Genomic DNA, 16,303 nt, shown 5'->3' with positions numbered 1-16,303 from the left:
CTGGAGAAAAGAAGCAGTGCAGGGCTCAACTAAACTGGAAATTACACGCATCACACAGACCCATATGCATACTGTGTTAGACATGGCAGTGTAATGTATATTGTTGGATACATTCTCAAAATATTGGAGGGTGCAGCGCAGAAACTTTAAACATTGAAAAGTTTAAATGTGCATACAAAGGCTCACACCCACAGACCTGTGCTCACGCCGAACTCATGTATGCTCCCAACTCTCGCGAGATCTGTGTTTTCCATGAGAGGTCAGAGGTTATTGGTCCATGTGAGTGCAGGCAGCCACATATTTTGGATACAAAACTCTTGATTCTGCCAGATAAACAGATATATTCCTTAGCCAAAGACCTTTACGCTATATGGACGTAAATGTAAACTATACCGCGGTCCAAATGTAAATTGTCTTTCGTCTTCCATTGTTTTAATAAGAGGGGAATACAACATGTCAAACTTGGGCTAAATTTGTAGCAGCAGTACACTGGGATGCTTCGGTGATGTATAAAGATACAAGATTTGAAACTGCCAAGTGAACGTGTTTTGATGTGTCGACAACGAGTCAGATGATTTGATTGCGTTGACTAGTATCATTTAGTGCGAGAAATGGTCTGAAAGCGTCTCATAATGTCAGCCCATTAAAATCAGATCAGTGCAGACTCATAGCATGCAAAGTCTGATCCAGCTGCTTCATGTTTTACCAAGCCCACGAGTTGTATTGCAAGGACCGAAAGTCAGAGGTAAACGGCCTGTGTTTACATTAAAGTTTAAACCATCATAGCCCTACATGTAGCATGATGTATGCTGCTTAACAATGTTAACGTTGCAGAAATGTACTTTCCAGAATGCTTAAAAAATCAGCCTGGCCATTACAGAATCCTATCCTGATTGAATGTTGTTTTCTTGCTAGGGGTTGTTTTCCAGTTCAAAAGTTGTTGGCGTGGTTTTTATTCTTCCGCCGAGATGAAGAGATCAGCAGAGGACAACAACGGAGCAACTGGTGAGGTGGAGCATTTAGATAAGAAATTGAAAGATGACGGGGACCAAAGTCAGGCAGAGAAAGAGAAACGGCTCCCGAAGAAGAAGGTGGCATTACTAATGGCCTACTCCGGAAAGGGATATTATGGGATGCAAGTAAGTATTTCAGAGCTGCTCTAATTGTACCAGCTCTGAAATAAATAGTCATTTGTACTTTATGGGAAAGTGTTGTGTGAAATGGAGCTTGAATGTTTTCATTTTTACCTGGCACCTGGGGTTTGGCTATATCTACATATTTTCGCCTGCAGTGCTGAGTGGTCCACAGACAGACAGACAGACAGACAGACACAGACACACACGACACACACGACACACACACTGAACATGGAATGGATTCCGGTTGCTGTCAGTGATTGCTCTTGCTTCTGTTTAATAGAGAAATCCTGGCAACGACCAGTTCAAAACCATCGAGGATGAGCTTGTGACGGCTCTATTGAACGCAGGCTGCATCCCAGAGAACCACAAAGATGACATGAAGAAGATGTCCTTCCAGAGATGCGCGAGAACTGATAAGGTAACATGCGGGGACGGGCAGGCTGTCAGGGGGGCTGTACTAAGAATATGATTAAGTGGTAAACCATAGCCTGGTGACGCCATCCTCTGTACTCCACCCAAAGATTTTGGCTCTGCACATCGTCTGGCAAAAGCCTCGAGCTCGGTTCTGTCAGTGTTTAGCCAATCAGCAAACAGTTGAGAGTGGTGACGTAGAACTCACCCGCGAGCTCCGTTACTGATTGGTGAAGATAACTATATTCACACTTTCGTTTTGTTATTTGTATGCTTTTGCGATGCTATAACGTAACAGGCATGCTAATAAAGCACAATGTGGGGTTTAATTTGAGTTTGGAACTTCAATTAATTTAAATGATAGAGCAAGATCAGACCATTTCCCATCGTCCACGGAGAAGGATTCCTCATGGCTTTTGCCAGACTGATTGACGGAGTCAACAGTCGGCTATTCGCCCAGGCTAGGTAAACCAGACTTCATTAACCAACAGGAAGAGGTAAACCTGCTATTAGATATACCTGCAGGCAGAGCGCAAAATTAACCTTTTTCATCATCAGCCAAAATGGCTACTAGGTGTTAATCTTACTAGCCAAACACACCCTCACTAATGGGTCAAAGTGGCTAGTAGGTTGGTATTTTCCACCAGCCAAACTGAAATTTCACCAATTTTCACCGCTCAGATGAGGAAGGGTTGGGAAATGAAACCGGCCAGATCCGAACCTGGGTCCCCGTCAGGTTGCATCATCAAAACTTTGCAAAATCCCACGCTGCTCTTGCAGTATTGTACCTTTGCACTACTACCATAAATTCCTTCCATGTATTAGTGCAGTGAACACAATGCGCCCCATTTTCCATTTTGAGTGTTCGCTGCCTTGTATGATTGGCTGAAGTGTTGTAATAGTTTGGATGTTGTGGTTATGATGTTGTAATAGGTTTGGATGTTGTGGTTTTGATGCTCCATCAGGGTGTCTCGGCTGCTGGCCAGGTGGTGTCTCTCAAGCTGTGGATGATCGACAACCTCTTGGACAAGATCAACGCTGAACTGCCTGCACACGTCAGAGTGCTTGGTAAGGGACCTGACTGACTCTGCGATGGCTTTTGAGACCTTTTTAATGCTCATCGAAGTGCTTTGTCAGTAGATAGGAGAACGCAAGATGTCCAGCAGCAGGAAGGGCATCCTAATATACTAACAATGTCATTATGTCAAGCACAGCCTAACCGTGCAAACAGACCACCGGCATTGAATGCGTGGAAAGCAGCGGAAGTAATTGACTTCGTATATAAAAGCAAGCGTCAGAAGCGGCAAACGCTTCATCGCCCCTGATCTATGCTTTCCAGGCGGGAGTCAGCAGCGATTTTGCTCTTTCAACACCGGCTGTCTATCCGCACGTTCTAAGGTCCTAAGGCCTCAGTGGTTAGAGTGCTGACCTTTAGATCAGATGGTTGCAGGTTCAAATCCCACCCTTACCAGCACCTTCATCCATGTCTGAAGTGCCCTTGAGCATGTCACCTAACCCCATATTGCTCCAGGGCCTGTAACCAATAACCTTCACCTAAATAACTGTAAGTAGCTTTGGATAAAAGCGGCAGCCAAGTGTAATACAATGTAATTAGAGATGTCCGATAATATCGGCCCACAGATATTATCGGCCCGATAATAGCATAAAATGTAATATCGACCAATATCGGTATAAGATTTTTGACCCATCAAAACCGATATAATAATGCTTGAATTACTGTACACTTTTCTCCTTAATTATTTTTCTATTTTGCACAGACGATGTTAATATTTGGAAAGCTTTGCTGCATTCGAGAATGCATCTAGTGGGGCATTAGAATAAAATGTAGCATATTTTGTTCCACAACAGCAGATTTGTAATGTTACCTAAAATTTTGTATCGGTATCGGCCGATATCGGAATCGAAAATTGAGAGTTGGACAATATCGGCATATCGGATATCGGCAAAAGAGCCACTATCGGACATCTCTAAATGTAATGTAATGTAATCACTCATGATGTTAACCAACAGGTATGAAGAGAGTGACTGGCGGCTTCAACTCCAAGAACAACTGTGACGCCCGCACGTACGCCTACATGCTGCCCACGGTAGCCTTCTCCCCTCGGGAGCGTGACCAGGAGGACGCCTCCTTCCGCCTGGAGCCCGCCACGCTGGCCTGGGTCAACCGCCTCTTCGCCCGCTACAAGGGCACACACAACTTCCACAACTTCACGTCGCAGAAGGGCCCCCGCGACCCCAGCGCCAAGCGCTACGTCACGCACATGTCGTGCGGCGAGCCGTTCGTGCGGCAGGACGCGGAGTTCGCCGTCATCACGGTGCGCGGCCAGAGCTTCATGATGCACCAGATACGGAAGATGATTGGCCTGGTGATCGCCGTTGCCAAGGGTTACGCCAAGGAGGACGTGATGGAGCGCAGCTGGGGAGAGGAGAAGGTGGACGTGCCCAAGGCGCCCGGCCTGGGGCTCGTACTGGAGAGGGTGCGTCACGCCCTGGTGTTGGTTTTGTTTCGTTTTTTCACTGAATTCATGCTGCCCATTCACATTTTTTTCATGTTTAAAGGTGCACTGAATTCATGCTGCCCATTCTCTAATGTTACCTTTTTCATGACTATTTACCACCACCATGAAATTCAAAGTGCTCCATAGTCAGGTGGTACAACGACAGCTAATGCCCATAAATTAATTTGTAATTGGTATCTAATGCACTGCAATGAATATGCTTCTTAGATAATCTACTAAAAACAAAACAATTAATCCATACAATAGTGGCATTAGCTGACGTTGAACCACCCTAAAGTGTGCTGCTACTTAAAAACATCATTGACCAATATATGAAATGCGTTGCTGGATCTCAAATGGTGCACTTACGCACTTCAGTGTTCATGTTTTCGTGCGTATTACGTATTAATTAATTACGCACTGAAACATAGTGCCCGAAGTGCACAAGTGCACCAACCGAGACACGGGTCATGTCCAGGGCTTGACACTGGCACCTGCCAACCAGCCAAATGCTGGTAAAACTTGGCTGCGGCTGGTAATACTTTCAGTGTCACTAGCCAATTTGGTAATTTCTTGGTACATACGTTTCAGAGTAACCTATATTCTGTTGTTTGCACCTTGTGTATCAATTGATCGCATTTAAGTTCAAGAAATAGCTCAGTTTCTATTTGCTTGATATATTTCCATGTAGAAAGCTACACACTCATCTTGCTTTAGCACCTCATATTCTGAGGTTAGACGTACACTATCATGATACAAAAACTAAAATAAAATCTGTGGTTAGTGGAATACCTAAATGGCTAGTGACTGGGGAAACCCATTAGCCACAGTGGTCGGTGGGTGAAAAAAGTTAATGTCAAGCCATGGTCATGTGTCTGCAACAGGTGCACTTTGACCGCTACAACAAGCGTTTTGGCAGCGATGGGCTGCACGAGACGCTGGAGTGGACGGATGAGGAGGAGGCCATCGCGGCCTTCAAGGAGTCCCACATCTACCCCACCATCGTCCAGACGGAGAGGGAGGAGAAGTCCATGGTCAGCTGGATGGCCACGCTGGACATTCACGACTTCGAGGGAACCGCCTCGGGAAAACAGGACAAGAAACCCGGAGAACAGGTAGCGCAGTGGAGCGAGAGTGGGTATTAGTTAGTGTGCAGCTGGGGGTTTATATTGCAATTGTATTGTTTAAAAACTTTAACATTTTCTTTTTCATGTCTTTCATAGGATGACGACGATGGAAATGGATCAGATTAATTTTCAACTATCATGGAATTTAGTTTTTCACCTTTTGTTTTAATTCATAATGATCCCAAGTGAACTGATTTGTTTTGAATAAATTCTTTGTTTTACTCTGATTTATTTGCATTCTTCTTTTGTGCCTTGTGGTGTTCTAATTGTTGTCTTTTGGCGCTCATTTTTTTTTGTCAACCAGCTGTACATTTGGCACTACGTTAGGCAGTTCATAATTAATTTCAGATTCAACTTTACAGACAATATTTAGCTCTTTTTTTCCAGGCCTGGAAAAGTCCTGGAATTTTGTAAATTCATTGAACGTTTTGGGAAAGTCATGAAATTTTGGCATCTCTTAAACGCAATTTGTTTTAAGTTTTCATAACGCTGTTTTGATTATTTCTATGCATGTGCAACACAACATTGTCTCTAGTATGCAACAGTATATGCATTGACTATGATTAAGAAATGTAATAAAATTATAGCACTGAATGTGTTAAAAGGTTAACCATTGACACTGAATAGTCAGTGGGGTTAACTGTACACGTCCTCTTTACCCCTTTGTGTACAACATTCCATAAACTTAGGCTTCTGTCAAGCCATTGAAAATTCACTTTTCTATCATGGAAAAGTTGAAAGTTCAAAAAAGAGTGGAAACCCTGTTTGGTGTACACCAGTGATTCTCAAAGTGTGGTCCGGGGACCACTGGTGGTCCGCGACACAGCTCAGGTGGTCCGTATGGGGATTTCTAATTTTGCAAGACAAGCTAGCAGTAGGCTATGTTTGTAACATTATTAAAAAGATAAGCATAGCTGAAGTCTTATTTTAATCACAATAACCGCATAAAAAATAAGTGATCTGCATTGAAATTAGCAGTGTCAAATTAGCACCCGTCAACTGTCATTTCGGTTGGCAGGTGGTCCCTGAACATTTTTGGGGGGACAAAGTGGTCCTCACTCTGAAAAAGTTTGAGAATCACTGGTGTACACCAACAGAAAAAAACACCAACATAATCCATAACGATCCATAATCGTTATCTGTCCATAATCCATAGCAAATGGGATCATCTTCTTTAAGGCCAAATAGGTGAAAGGGCAGATTTCACATTTGTGGTGATTGTAATGAGAACTGTAAAACAGAAACAGTGTCTTACTTCACATCATGGATGGGATCAGAGCCCTCTGGATGGGAATATGGGGGCAGACTTGCAGTAGTATTTTTGTGTCTCCAGCCACAGGGTGGCAGCATAGGAAAGACAAGTAGTTCTACTTCCGGAATGCCCATGAGCATCAAAACAACATGGCGCCGACCAAGAGCAGCAACGTGAAGGCAGATGCCTCAAAAGAAAGTAATGTAAAGTCATCGAAAAAGCTTATTAATGATAAAGTGGAAGCTATTCTTCAAAGCCGAAAACATGCAAACGAAGTGTTCGACCTCCTGGAATATTTGCAGGTAAAAAAAGGCGTGATCCCACTTAATGCTCTGCATGTACACAAATATTCCCTGATTGACGCTCCCAACCCAGGACGCTCCCATTTCATCTCGCTCCCACTAGCCAGACTATCGGTACCACCGCCATATGACGGAGCCAGTTATCTTGTTGATGTTAGTTTTTTTGTTTCTAACCCTAACATTAACCCTAAACCTAACCCTAACCCTAAACCTAACCCTAAATTGCTTGTATGTGGCAGTATATGATAATACGTGAAATATAATCGGGTGGGACCGCACGTCCGGGAGTGATAGAAACACCTGGGACCGCACGTCCGGGAGCGATCTCAGTTGGGAGTCTCCATCCCCTTACCTACACAAAGTTGAACGATAGTGTTGTGTCTTTTGGGCAGACACGTCACATTAAACATTTGTTCAATAATCCGTACGTTTGTTGTTGTTCTTAGTCTGGCAAAGAAAAAGAGGCTATGTCTGCTGTCAGTGCCTGCGGGAAATTGTTTGTGGATTTGATGGAGAGAGGTGACTTGTTCGTCGGCAAACTGCCCCAAGAAGAGGAAATGATGGAGGGTGAGTGCTCTGGAACAGTTGTCCAAGTAGCCTACTCAAATCCAACTCCTTACATCTGAAAATGTATTGACAACCACAATATTCTACTGTACTGTACACTGGTTTGCTGTGCCAGCCAGCAAGAACATTAACACGACTAAAGCCATACATAGCCTACAATGTTTTTGTCTTGTAAAACACAGAGGTGCTTGACTTGTTTGTTTTTGGGTTATAGCATGATGTATTTCTGTTCTCAGGAGAATATAGCGCGGATGACAAATACCGCATGTTCATGAGACACAGGTATAATGGCTGCACAGAACAGCTGCTGGAGAACATGGAACACAACTCTTACCAAGTGAAGGTGAGACGAGACCCTCCTACATCAGCATCCAGTGTCATTTTGGCACGATAGGAGCAGATACAATATAATTATACAACATGTATTTGTAGGCCTACAGCGCAGTATCACAACTATGAAGTTGACTCAAAGCGCTTTCACAGACACATACTAGCCTGCACATTCACACACCAGCTGCCGCACAGCGCCAATTGTCCAGGGCTCATGTTAGAGTACACACACACACACACACACACACACACACAGTAAATAATAGACCTAAAGATTGATTATAGGGTGTTTATAGTAATACTGGTAGTATAATGGATGTGTGTGTAAAACATCATTTGTGATGATGTCTTATGATTTTCACAGGAGACGTCCCTATGCACACTTATGAAGTTTGTATCGACAGAGGGCAAGTTTCCTCTCCAGAAGTTGGACTGGTGTGATCACTACAGTTTCCCCAGAGAACTTGTACAGGTCAGAACACATTACATTACATTACACATGGCTGACACTTTTGTATCCAAAGGGACTTACAGATTTACAGGGTATCGGTTACAGTCCCAGGAGCTGTGTGGGGATGGGTGCCTTGCTCAAGGCCACTACAGCCATGGAGGGAGGAAGGTAATTGGTAGGGGTGATGTTGAACCTGCAACCCTGTGATCTACAGTCCAAACTCCCTAATCATTACACCACAGCTGCCCAATACTATCTGTGATATGCAACCAACTTCTCTGGAGAATGTATCAGTTAAGATTTAAACCACAGCTTGAAATCTGATGTAACGTCTGCCTGCTAGTAGATCCATCATGTTGCCCATACTGTATTTCTGCCAGATGAATAGGGTTCCACCTTACTCTACACACTCTCATCTGGATCAATCATCATATTGATACGCTGTTCGAAGGCCTGGCTTTATCAATAATCCTTGCATGTGACTGTATAAACTACTTGTCTGTCATTTTTATTGATGTTCTACTTCAAAGTGTAATGTTGTGTGTGTGTGTGTGTGTGTGTGTGTGTGTGTGTGTGTGTGTGTGTGTGTGTGTGTGTGTGTGTGTGTGTTGCAGACGGTGGTGCAGCGTCTGCTGTGTGAGGGGGAGGACATGTCCATGCTCATCTCGCGGTTTCAGGAGTTCCTGGAGATGGACGACGTGCGCTACTACGTCATGTGCTCCGTCCGCGACCACGTGGCCAAGGTCATGGAGAGGAATAAAGGAGTAAGTGTTGACTGGATCAAAAACAAACAGGAAATCAGAGTGCTTCTGGGTCTTCACCTTTTTTCATTGGTGCACATCAATGAAGGGGCTCTTAAATTTGGTCCAGGTAGAGACAATCTGAGAGTACTTAAAATTACAATTTTACTTTTTATTTGTCTACAATTGTAGGCAAGAAAAAATGTAACCTTGAGTGCCTCTGATTTTCTCTACCTGGACCAAGTATTGAATGTTTTGTCATTTGTGGGCTGTACATGTACTGTTAGTTAACCCATTGACGCCGGTTGTTGCGTTACGCAACATTGGCCCTGACGCCGGTTGTTGCAAAACGCAACATTATTGATTTGTCAATATTTTCAAGACGCATGAGAGATGCAATGCACAATGTTTTGTTCAAATACACAAGAGGTGGGTGTTCTCGATTTTTTAAAGATCATGTAGCAAAAAAAAAAGTTTGATTCGTCGACAAAAATGTCAAACGCAATACGCTTCCTTCTGCAGACGTGGGTTGTAGCCATTTCACACAGGTAAAAAAAAAAAAAAAAAGAAGGCTGTGGTTCGCAAGACACGCTGTTACAGCGAACGTGATGTTCAGTTGAAAGGTAATGAAGAAATTTTAATCGAGGAAAGGAAATATGATTGAAGACCCTTTAGATAGAGAGCAGGAGTGTGATTTGCCGCGGCCGCATGAAGAGGTGGGCGAGTGGCTTCCAAATAGACAGTCAGCTAGATTTCGCCCCCGAGGTTACCAAAACTTCACTCCGACACTCGGGGCAATTTGCGAAGGTGCCAATATCTGAGGAAGCACGTCCTTCAGATATATTTCAGAATATTTTCACTGAGGAACTTTAGGATATGGTGATAACCTATTGGTGAGGCAGACAACGGTAGACATGCGAATTGTAGGCCTAGACGCGCGGCCACACATCCAGCTCAAAGTGGAGCTCCGTCTCAAAATAGGATATGAAATTGCTCATCGGTCTCTCTGCATAACGTTTGGAGGAATAAAACGTCCATACTCGCCGGTGGGAGAGCAAGTGGCTGTATCAGACAAATGTCCCCCGATTTATGGCAGAAATGACTGCCTAATAATTATAGGCCTAATAATAATGATTATTATGATTTAGCCTAGTTATAGTCGGCTATTGTAACAGTAGCAACAGTAGCCTAATATCTTATAATAAATAGCATCAATCATTATCCTGAAAGCACATGAAACGTTTTTCAATCATTTGACTATGAGATATGATTTTTTTAAAGGAATATGTGTTAGTGTTAATGCTGAATGAACATAATCCCGTGAAAGCAGAGGATTTTACCTTTTAAATGCAATTTGTCCCATGTCCATATGTGTTCCAGAGGCTGAGATATTGAATTTTTCATAGGAGTTTTCAACCAATTTTTCTTATCTCAAAAAACCCTCAGGCATTGGGGACCTTTTCTAAAAACCGGCTCAGGCGCCAATGGGTTAAACAGCATTTTGACCCTTCATCATTTCATAGTTTGATGGCCTGTATACCCTGTGCTTCTGCAAGTACTGTATTTTAATGATAATGTCCCGGGGTGTGTTTCTCGACAACATCGTTGCTAATTTATTTAGCAACTTATTTGTTTGCAATGCAATTTCCCATTGGAAACCTAGTAGGTTGCTAACTGGTTCGCAACAATGCTTTCGAGAATCGGGGTCCTGGTTTGTACGTCGCTTTGGATAAAGTCATGATCTGATGAATATAATATAGTGTAATCTGATTTATTGATTGATTGATTGATTGATTGATCTTGTTTGTTTTCTGACAGGCGGTGATGCCAACATTCCAGAATAACGTGTTTACTCTGCTCACCACCATCAACATGCCCAGTCAGGAGTCGGAGCTCAGCAACTTCATGGTCAAGCAAGGAGGTGAAGCCAGTAGATAACTGTGTTGTATTTAAGTGCGTTGTCTTCACTGGATGTCTGCTGTGTTGAGCAATCAAATTGAATCGGCTGAAAAGAAAAGGAAGCTACTGGGACTGAAAGCCAGAGGTGGATATGAATGCATTCATAGGTTAGTGGTGTTTCAGCAGTAGCACACGTCACAGAGGCCCAACGACAGCCAGTGCCACTATTGGATGGATTTTTTTTGTCTGTTTGTTTTGTTTTTAGTGGACTATCTAAGAAGCATAATTAATTGCAGCGTATCAACCACCGAATACTAATTACTTAATGGGCATTTAGATGCTGTTGCGCCACCTGACGTCTGAGCCACACAAAAAAAAACCCGTCTTTGACCCATGTATTTATGGTGTCAGTGGCATTTCAGCAGTAGAACATTTCAGGGCGGGGCAAAAAACGAGTTTGACCCTTATATGTATTGTAATGACTGTTGTTCTTCCTCTTATAGCGAAGCATGATGACTGGAAAGCAGCAAAATTTAAGGTGAGTCTTAAGTCTTTATGACTTCATAACGAGGGATAGATTAGATGTATGTCTTTACTGGTTGCATTTCTGCTCTACATAATTATAATAAACTATAATCTAGGGTTATGCTTTTGATCAGAAATGATCTCTGGGAAGTAGTGTGATCTTGCATCCGTAACCATGTTGTTTTTCGCTGATTTAAGATATTTTCTTTTACTCTCAGGAGCACCGGCGTGTCTTTGAGAGGACGTGGCTGGTGTTTCTGAAGTATAAGGTATGTGTTTCTCATTTTACAATGGACATTGTGCAGTGGGGCGGTGGTAGAGGAGCCTGTTTGGCAACCAGAAGGTTGCAGGTTCGAGCCCCTGCTCGAGCAAGATACTTAACCCCAAATTGCTCCTGGTGGCAGGGTGGTACCCTGCGTGGAAGCCACTGCCACAGGTGTGTGAATGGTTGAATTTGAGCCATAAAATGTGAAGCACTTTGAGTGCTCGAAGGAGTGGAAAGGTGCTATACAAATGCAGTCAATTTACCATTTACATTGTGGTATTTATTGCGTTATTGATGAACTGATTTTGATGTGAGCTCCACTGAAATGCCGCCAACTGTAGTGGCAGAATGAACTCCCTTTAATTCTGAATTAAGCTTAATTCCACTTTGGAAATGTCATGTGAACACTTCACAATTCAAAATTAATTGAAAGATCAAAGTAAACTCGAAGGAACTATTTAATTCGGAATTAAAAACGTCATGTAAACATAGCCATTGTGTGTGCATCTCCAGTTGCCAGGCAGCATGTACAAGAAGGTTCTGGTGATTCTACACGACGCGATTCTCCCGCACATGAGCGAGCCAACACTCATGATCGACTTCCTCGCAGCTGCCTACGATGTTGGTGAGTCTGCACAACTTTTTAATCTTTTCAATCACCAGTTAAGTGAAAAAAGTGAAAGCCTACCTGGGAAACTCCAACTCCCATTGTCATTGTGACCCAGCACTCCACAGCACACAACTGCACACTGCACACAACAGAATTGCATATATGCCTCACTCGTGGAAGGGGGCATCCCCCAATGGCACTTGAAAGGGAGCAGGGCGGTGGGATGGTACCATACCATGCTCAGGGTACCTCAGTCATGGAGGAAGATAGGGTAGAGCACTGGTTAATTACTTCCTCCCACCAACCTGGTGGAACAGGAGTCGAACCGGCAAGCTTTGGACTACAAGTATAATGCCCTAACCGCTTACCCATGACTGCCCTTTTGACTGCACCTTTTGTGTCATCATCGGTATTCAGGGCAGGTGATAAAATATGGGCTACTTGGACGGGAAATAATCTTTGAATCATGTTCAGCTGCCTTGGGTTATTGTAATAGTAGTGGTAGTAGTAGACATAATTTTAGGTTTTTACAGGTTTTGTTGTTATTTGTTTCAGGTGGAGCCATCAGTCTACTGGCTTTGAATGGCCTGTTTATCCTCATGCACGAGCATAACCTGTGAGTATCTCCTTTTACAAACCCCAACTCCACAAAATGATTTCTCTGCCAAGAAGCTGAGTCACTTAGAATTGAAAATGCCCATGTCATTCGTCATCTTCTTTGCAGAGAGTACCCAGACTTCTACAACAAGCTCTACAACCTGCTGGACCCCTCAGTGTTCCATGTGAAGTACAGGGCGCGCTTCTTCCATCTGGCCAACCTCTTCCTCTCCTCAACGTGAGTTTCTCTGCCATCGCAATCTGCCATCGCAATAACTCAGCAGACACGGGCAAATATGTACCACTGGAATTCAAACTAAGTCGGGAGAAGTGAAGTTGTTTCATTTAAACATTGTGACTCTTAAGTGTCTTGTGCTTTTAAGCCTCACACACTTCATGGTCGAACAACAATCATGTTTTCATTTGTTCTAATCTCATGGTGGGCCAAATGTTTGCCATGCCCGGGCCAGATCTGGCCAACGGGCCGCCATTTGGAGACCCCTGAAGTAGAGGATGACATTTGTCTGCAATTCTTGTGCGTCTTGTGGAATTTAATATTTTCTCTATGAAGTAGACACTGTATGATGCTGTAAGATTTTATCCATCTTTTTTATTTATTTATACATTTATTTATATATTTCACCTTTATTTAATGAGGGGTACGAAATCAATGAGCCCTGGCCAAGGTAGCAGTACATGTTACATTCCAAAAGACGGGACGCAGAAAAAGAAGAAAATGAACAGAAAATAGATGTAAACATGTTAATGGAAATGTATTTCTTTTGAATACTGTCTTTGTATCTCATTATGAATTCTTCCTCCAGGCATCTTCCGGTGTACCTGGTGGCTGCGTTTGCCAAGCGTCTGTCTCGGCTGGCCCTCACGGCCCCGCCTGCCGCCCTGCTCATGCTCCTCCCCCTCATCTGCAACCTCATACGCCGCCACCCCTCCATCAGAGTGCTCATCCACAGACCCAGTGCTGAGGAGGGTGGGTATTTATACAATACAACATGTATTTATATAGAGCAGTATTTATACAATATAATACAATATAATACATCCATAGGCCCAGTGCTGAGCAGGGTGGGTATTTATACAATACAATACAATACAATGCAATACAACATGTATTTATATAGCACAGTATCACAACTATGAAGTTGAATTCAAAGAACTTTCAAAATACACACACACACACACACACACACACACACACACACACACACACACACACACACACACACACGCATACGCATGCACATTCCCACATTCACATACCAGCTCTGGATGAAGCTTCTATATGCGCGTGTGCAGCAGTGCCCCTGAAAATGGGAGGTCATCACCCACTAGTACAGGGGTCGGGAACCTTTGTCTTGAGGGCCGCAGGGGTGGGGAACCTATGTCTCGAGGGCCGCAGGGGTGGGGAACCTATGTCTCGAGGGCCGCAGGGGTGGGGAACCTATGTCTTGAGGGCCGCAGGGGTGGGGAACCTATGTCTCGAGGGCCGCAGGGGTGGGGAACCTATGTCTCGAGGGCCGCAGGGGTGGGGAACCTATGTCTCGAGGGCCGCAGGGGTGGGGAACCTATGTCTTGAGGGCCGCAGGAATTACATTTGCAATACATTTCATATTTACATAGGAATACGTATGTGGGTCTGTGTGATTATTGTCAATATGTTATTTGTATATTAGTCTAACTGCACAATGGAGACTGGTCAAACGCAATTTCAATCTTCTGTGCTAACCCTGTTACATAGATTTTTGACAATAAAGTACACTCTGACTTTGATGCTGCTGCTATGCCACTGCTAAGCCTCATACAGTGTTGATGTCGTTAGGCTGGGGGACTGGTCCTTTAGTCCAGCGGTATCGCACTGTGTCTCCCATTTCCGAACCGATGTAGTTGACGAGGTGGCAGGTTCGCATCCCCGAGGGGGGCAAACAGGTGCAGGAACACCTCCGTCGCACTACTAATCTGTGTGTTTGGCTGTCGTTCTCCTCAGAGCCTTGTAATGACCCGTACATCATGGAGGAGCAGGACCCTGCACAGTGCCACGCTCTGGAGAGCAGCCTATGGGAGGTCAAGGTGGGCTGGCTAATGACAAATAGGACGTCATTATATAAAATAATATAATATAATATAATATAATATAATATAATACATGTACAATATACACCAGCAGTACATGTTGAATGAGGTTTAAACTTATGGGAGATCAAGGTGTGCTGCCTAATGTCAAATATGACGTCATGAACAATACAAGAAGTCAGAGAATGCACGCACATCACTAGCACAGGAGCTGGACCAAAGAGAAGATGACGGAAAGAAAAATATAAAGGTCTGCAGCACTCTTAGATGCTCCCAAACAAAATGTAATGGTTTGACGTTTCGGACTGTAGTCAGAGAAGAGTCATAGCATTGTATTAAATGTTCTGGCAATATATATTTATGGGCTGAAATGTAAGCACATTATGGAAAAGGGAGGAGAAAAGGGTAGAATATGTTATCTTGTTACTTTGCTGGTGAAATTGTATTATGTCTCTCCTCTTCCTTTGCATACTCAAATGATCTTTTTTAATTGGCACAACATAGTCTTACATGCCCACTCCTCTGCTACTCCCTGAATCTCTTGTCATCTATCAGACTCTGCAGAATCATTACCACCCCGACGTGGCAAAGTCAGCCCAGTTCATCAACCAACCATTATCCAAAACGGAGTACGACATCAGTAAGCTTCTCGAGCTCTCCACCTTTGAGGTAATGGTCTACAGGTCTAAAGAGTGTTGTAATTACAGTGCTCCTACTCTACATCAGATTTATTTCCTAAAATTACTTTTCAAAATCATTTTACAATACAAAATGCATTCAGAGCAACTGCCATAAGCTACACATAAAGCATTCAAGACATCTTCATGAGACATGACTTAACATTCAAAGCAAGCCTTTCATGAATGTGAAACAGAACCATGACAACTTCAAATTTACTGTGTTAACAGATAAGTCGTTTTGGTCCATTTATACTCTTGGCAATGCAGGGACCTATACTAAGAAGCTGGTTGAGGAGTAAACCAGGTTAATCATCTAATAGAAGAGCCTGTAGTCCTCACTTTCTTTAGAATGCTCCAGGCTCTTCTATTAGATGATTTACATCTTAAATTGACCTGGTTTACTCCTGAACCAGCTTACCCCTCTGGAAGATGATCAGTGTATTAATGTGTCTTGGGTTCTGCTTTGTGTTCTGCAGCTGATGGAGAGGGACCTGAAGACGGCTCCTAGCACGGTTCCCCTGGAGTTCGATAAGGCCACACAGCTCCTTCAGGGCTCTAGGGATGTGCTGGGGGTGCATTTTTGTCTGGAGTAAATGTGCAATGCAATAAAGCTGTTTTACCTAACTTTTCACTTCTTGTTTTTTTATATATATATTACAATTGTAACAGTTTCATTCATTCTTTGTACACATCTCCACAAACAGAAATAAAAACAAACTTTTCAGATGTCTTGATTGTATGTGAATATTTTGTTACTCTGCTAGATTGGCACAATGAAGGCAATATGAGCAATAATGAAAC

The 16,303-nt window shown here is 43.3% G+C and overlaps 2 protein-coding genes across 2 annotated transcripts; both read left to right on the top strand.

Moving 5' to 3' along the window:
• Window positions 1-244: 244 nt before the first annotated feature.
• Window positions 245-5,423, top strand: pus1 (pseudouridine synthase 1). The gene is made up of 7 exons (XM_063211407.1): window positions 245-745; window positions 916-1,139; window positions 1,420-1,557; window positions 2,516-2,618; window positions 3,582-4,048; window positions 4,954-5,184; window positions 5,293-5,423. The coding sequence occupies exons 1-7, from the start codon at window positions 673-675 to the stop codon at window positions 5,320-5,322; spliced, it is 1,266 nt and encodes a 421-aa protein (XP_063067477.1). The 5' UTR covers window positions 245-672; the 3' UTR covers window positions 5,323-5,423.
• A 1,121-nt stretch (window positions 5,424-6,544) lies between these two features.
• On the top strand, window positions 6,545-16,230 carry noc4l (nucleolar complex associated 4 homolog). The gene is made up of 15 exons (XM_063210817.1): window positions 6,545-6,750; window positions 7,197-7,317; window positions 7,554-7,660; window positions 8,012-8,119; window positions 8,713-8,862; window positions 10,657-10,759; window positions 11,241-11,275; window positions 11,481-11,531; window positions 12,041-12,152; window positions 12,693-12,753; window positions 12,862-12,972; window positions 13,559-13,722; window positions 14,737-14,819; window positions 15,378-15,491; window positions 15,979-16,230. The coding sequence occupies exons 1-15, from the start codon at window positions 6,598-6,600 to the stop codon at window positions 16,093-16,095; spliced, it is 1,590 nt and encodes a 529-aa protein (XP_063066887.1). The 5' UTR covers window positions 6,545-6,597; the 3' UTR covers window positions 16,096-16,230.
• The last annotated feature ends 73 nt before the right edge of the window (window positions 16,231-16,303 follow it).

The sequence above is a fragment of the Engraulis encrasicolus genome, chromosome 11, assembly GCF_034702125.1.
Source record: "Engraulis encrasicolus isolate BLACKSEA-1 chromosome 11, IST_EnEncr_1.0, whole genome shotgun sequence".
Classification (NCBI taxonomy): domain Eukaryota; kingdom Metazoa; phylum Chordata; class Actinopteri; order Clupeiformes; family Engraulidae; genus Engraulis; species Engraulis encrasicolus.
This window is presented reverse-complemented; position numbering and strand designations above follow the sequence as displayed.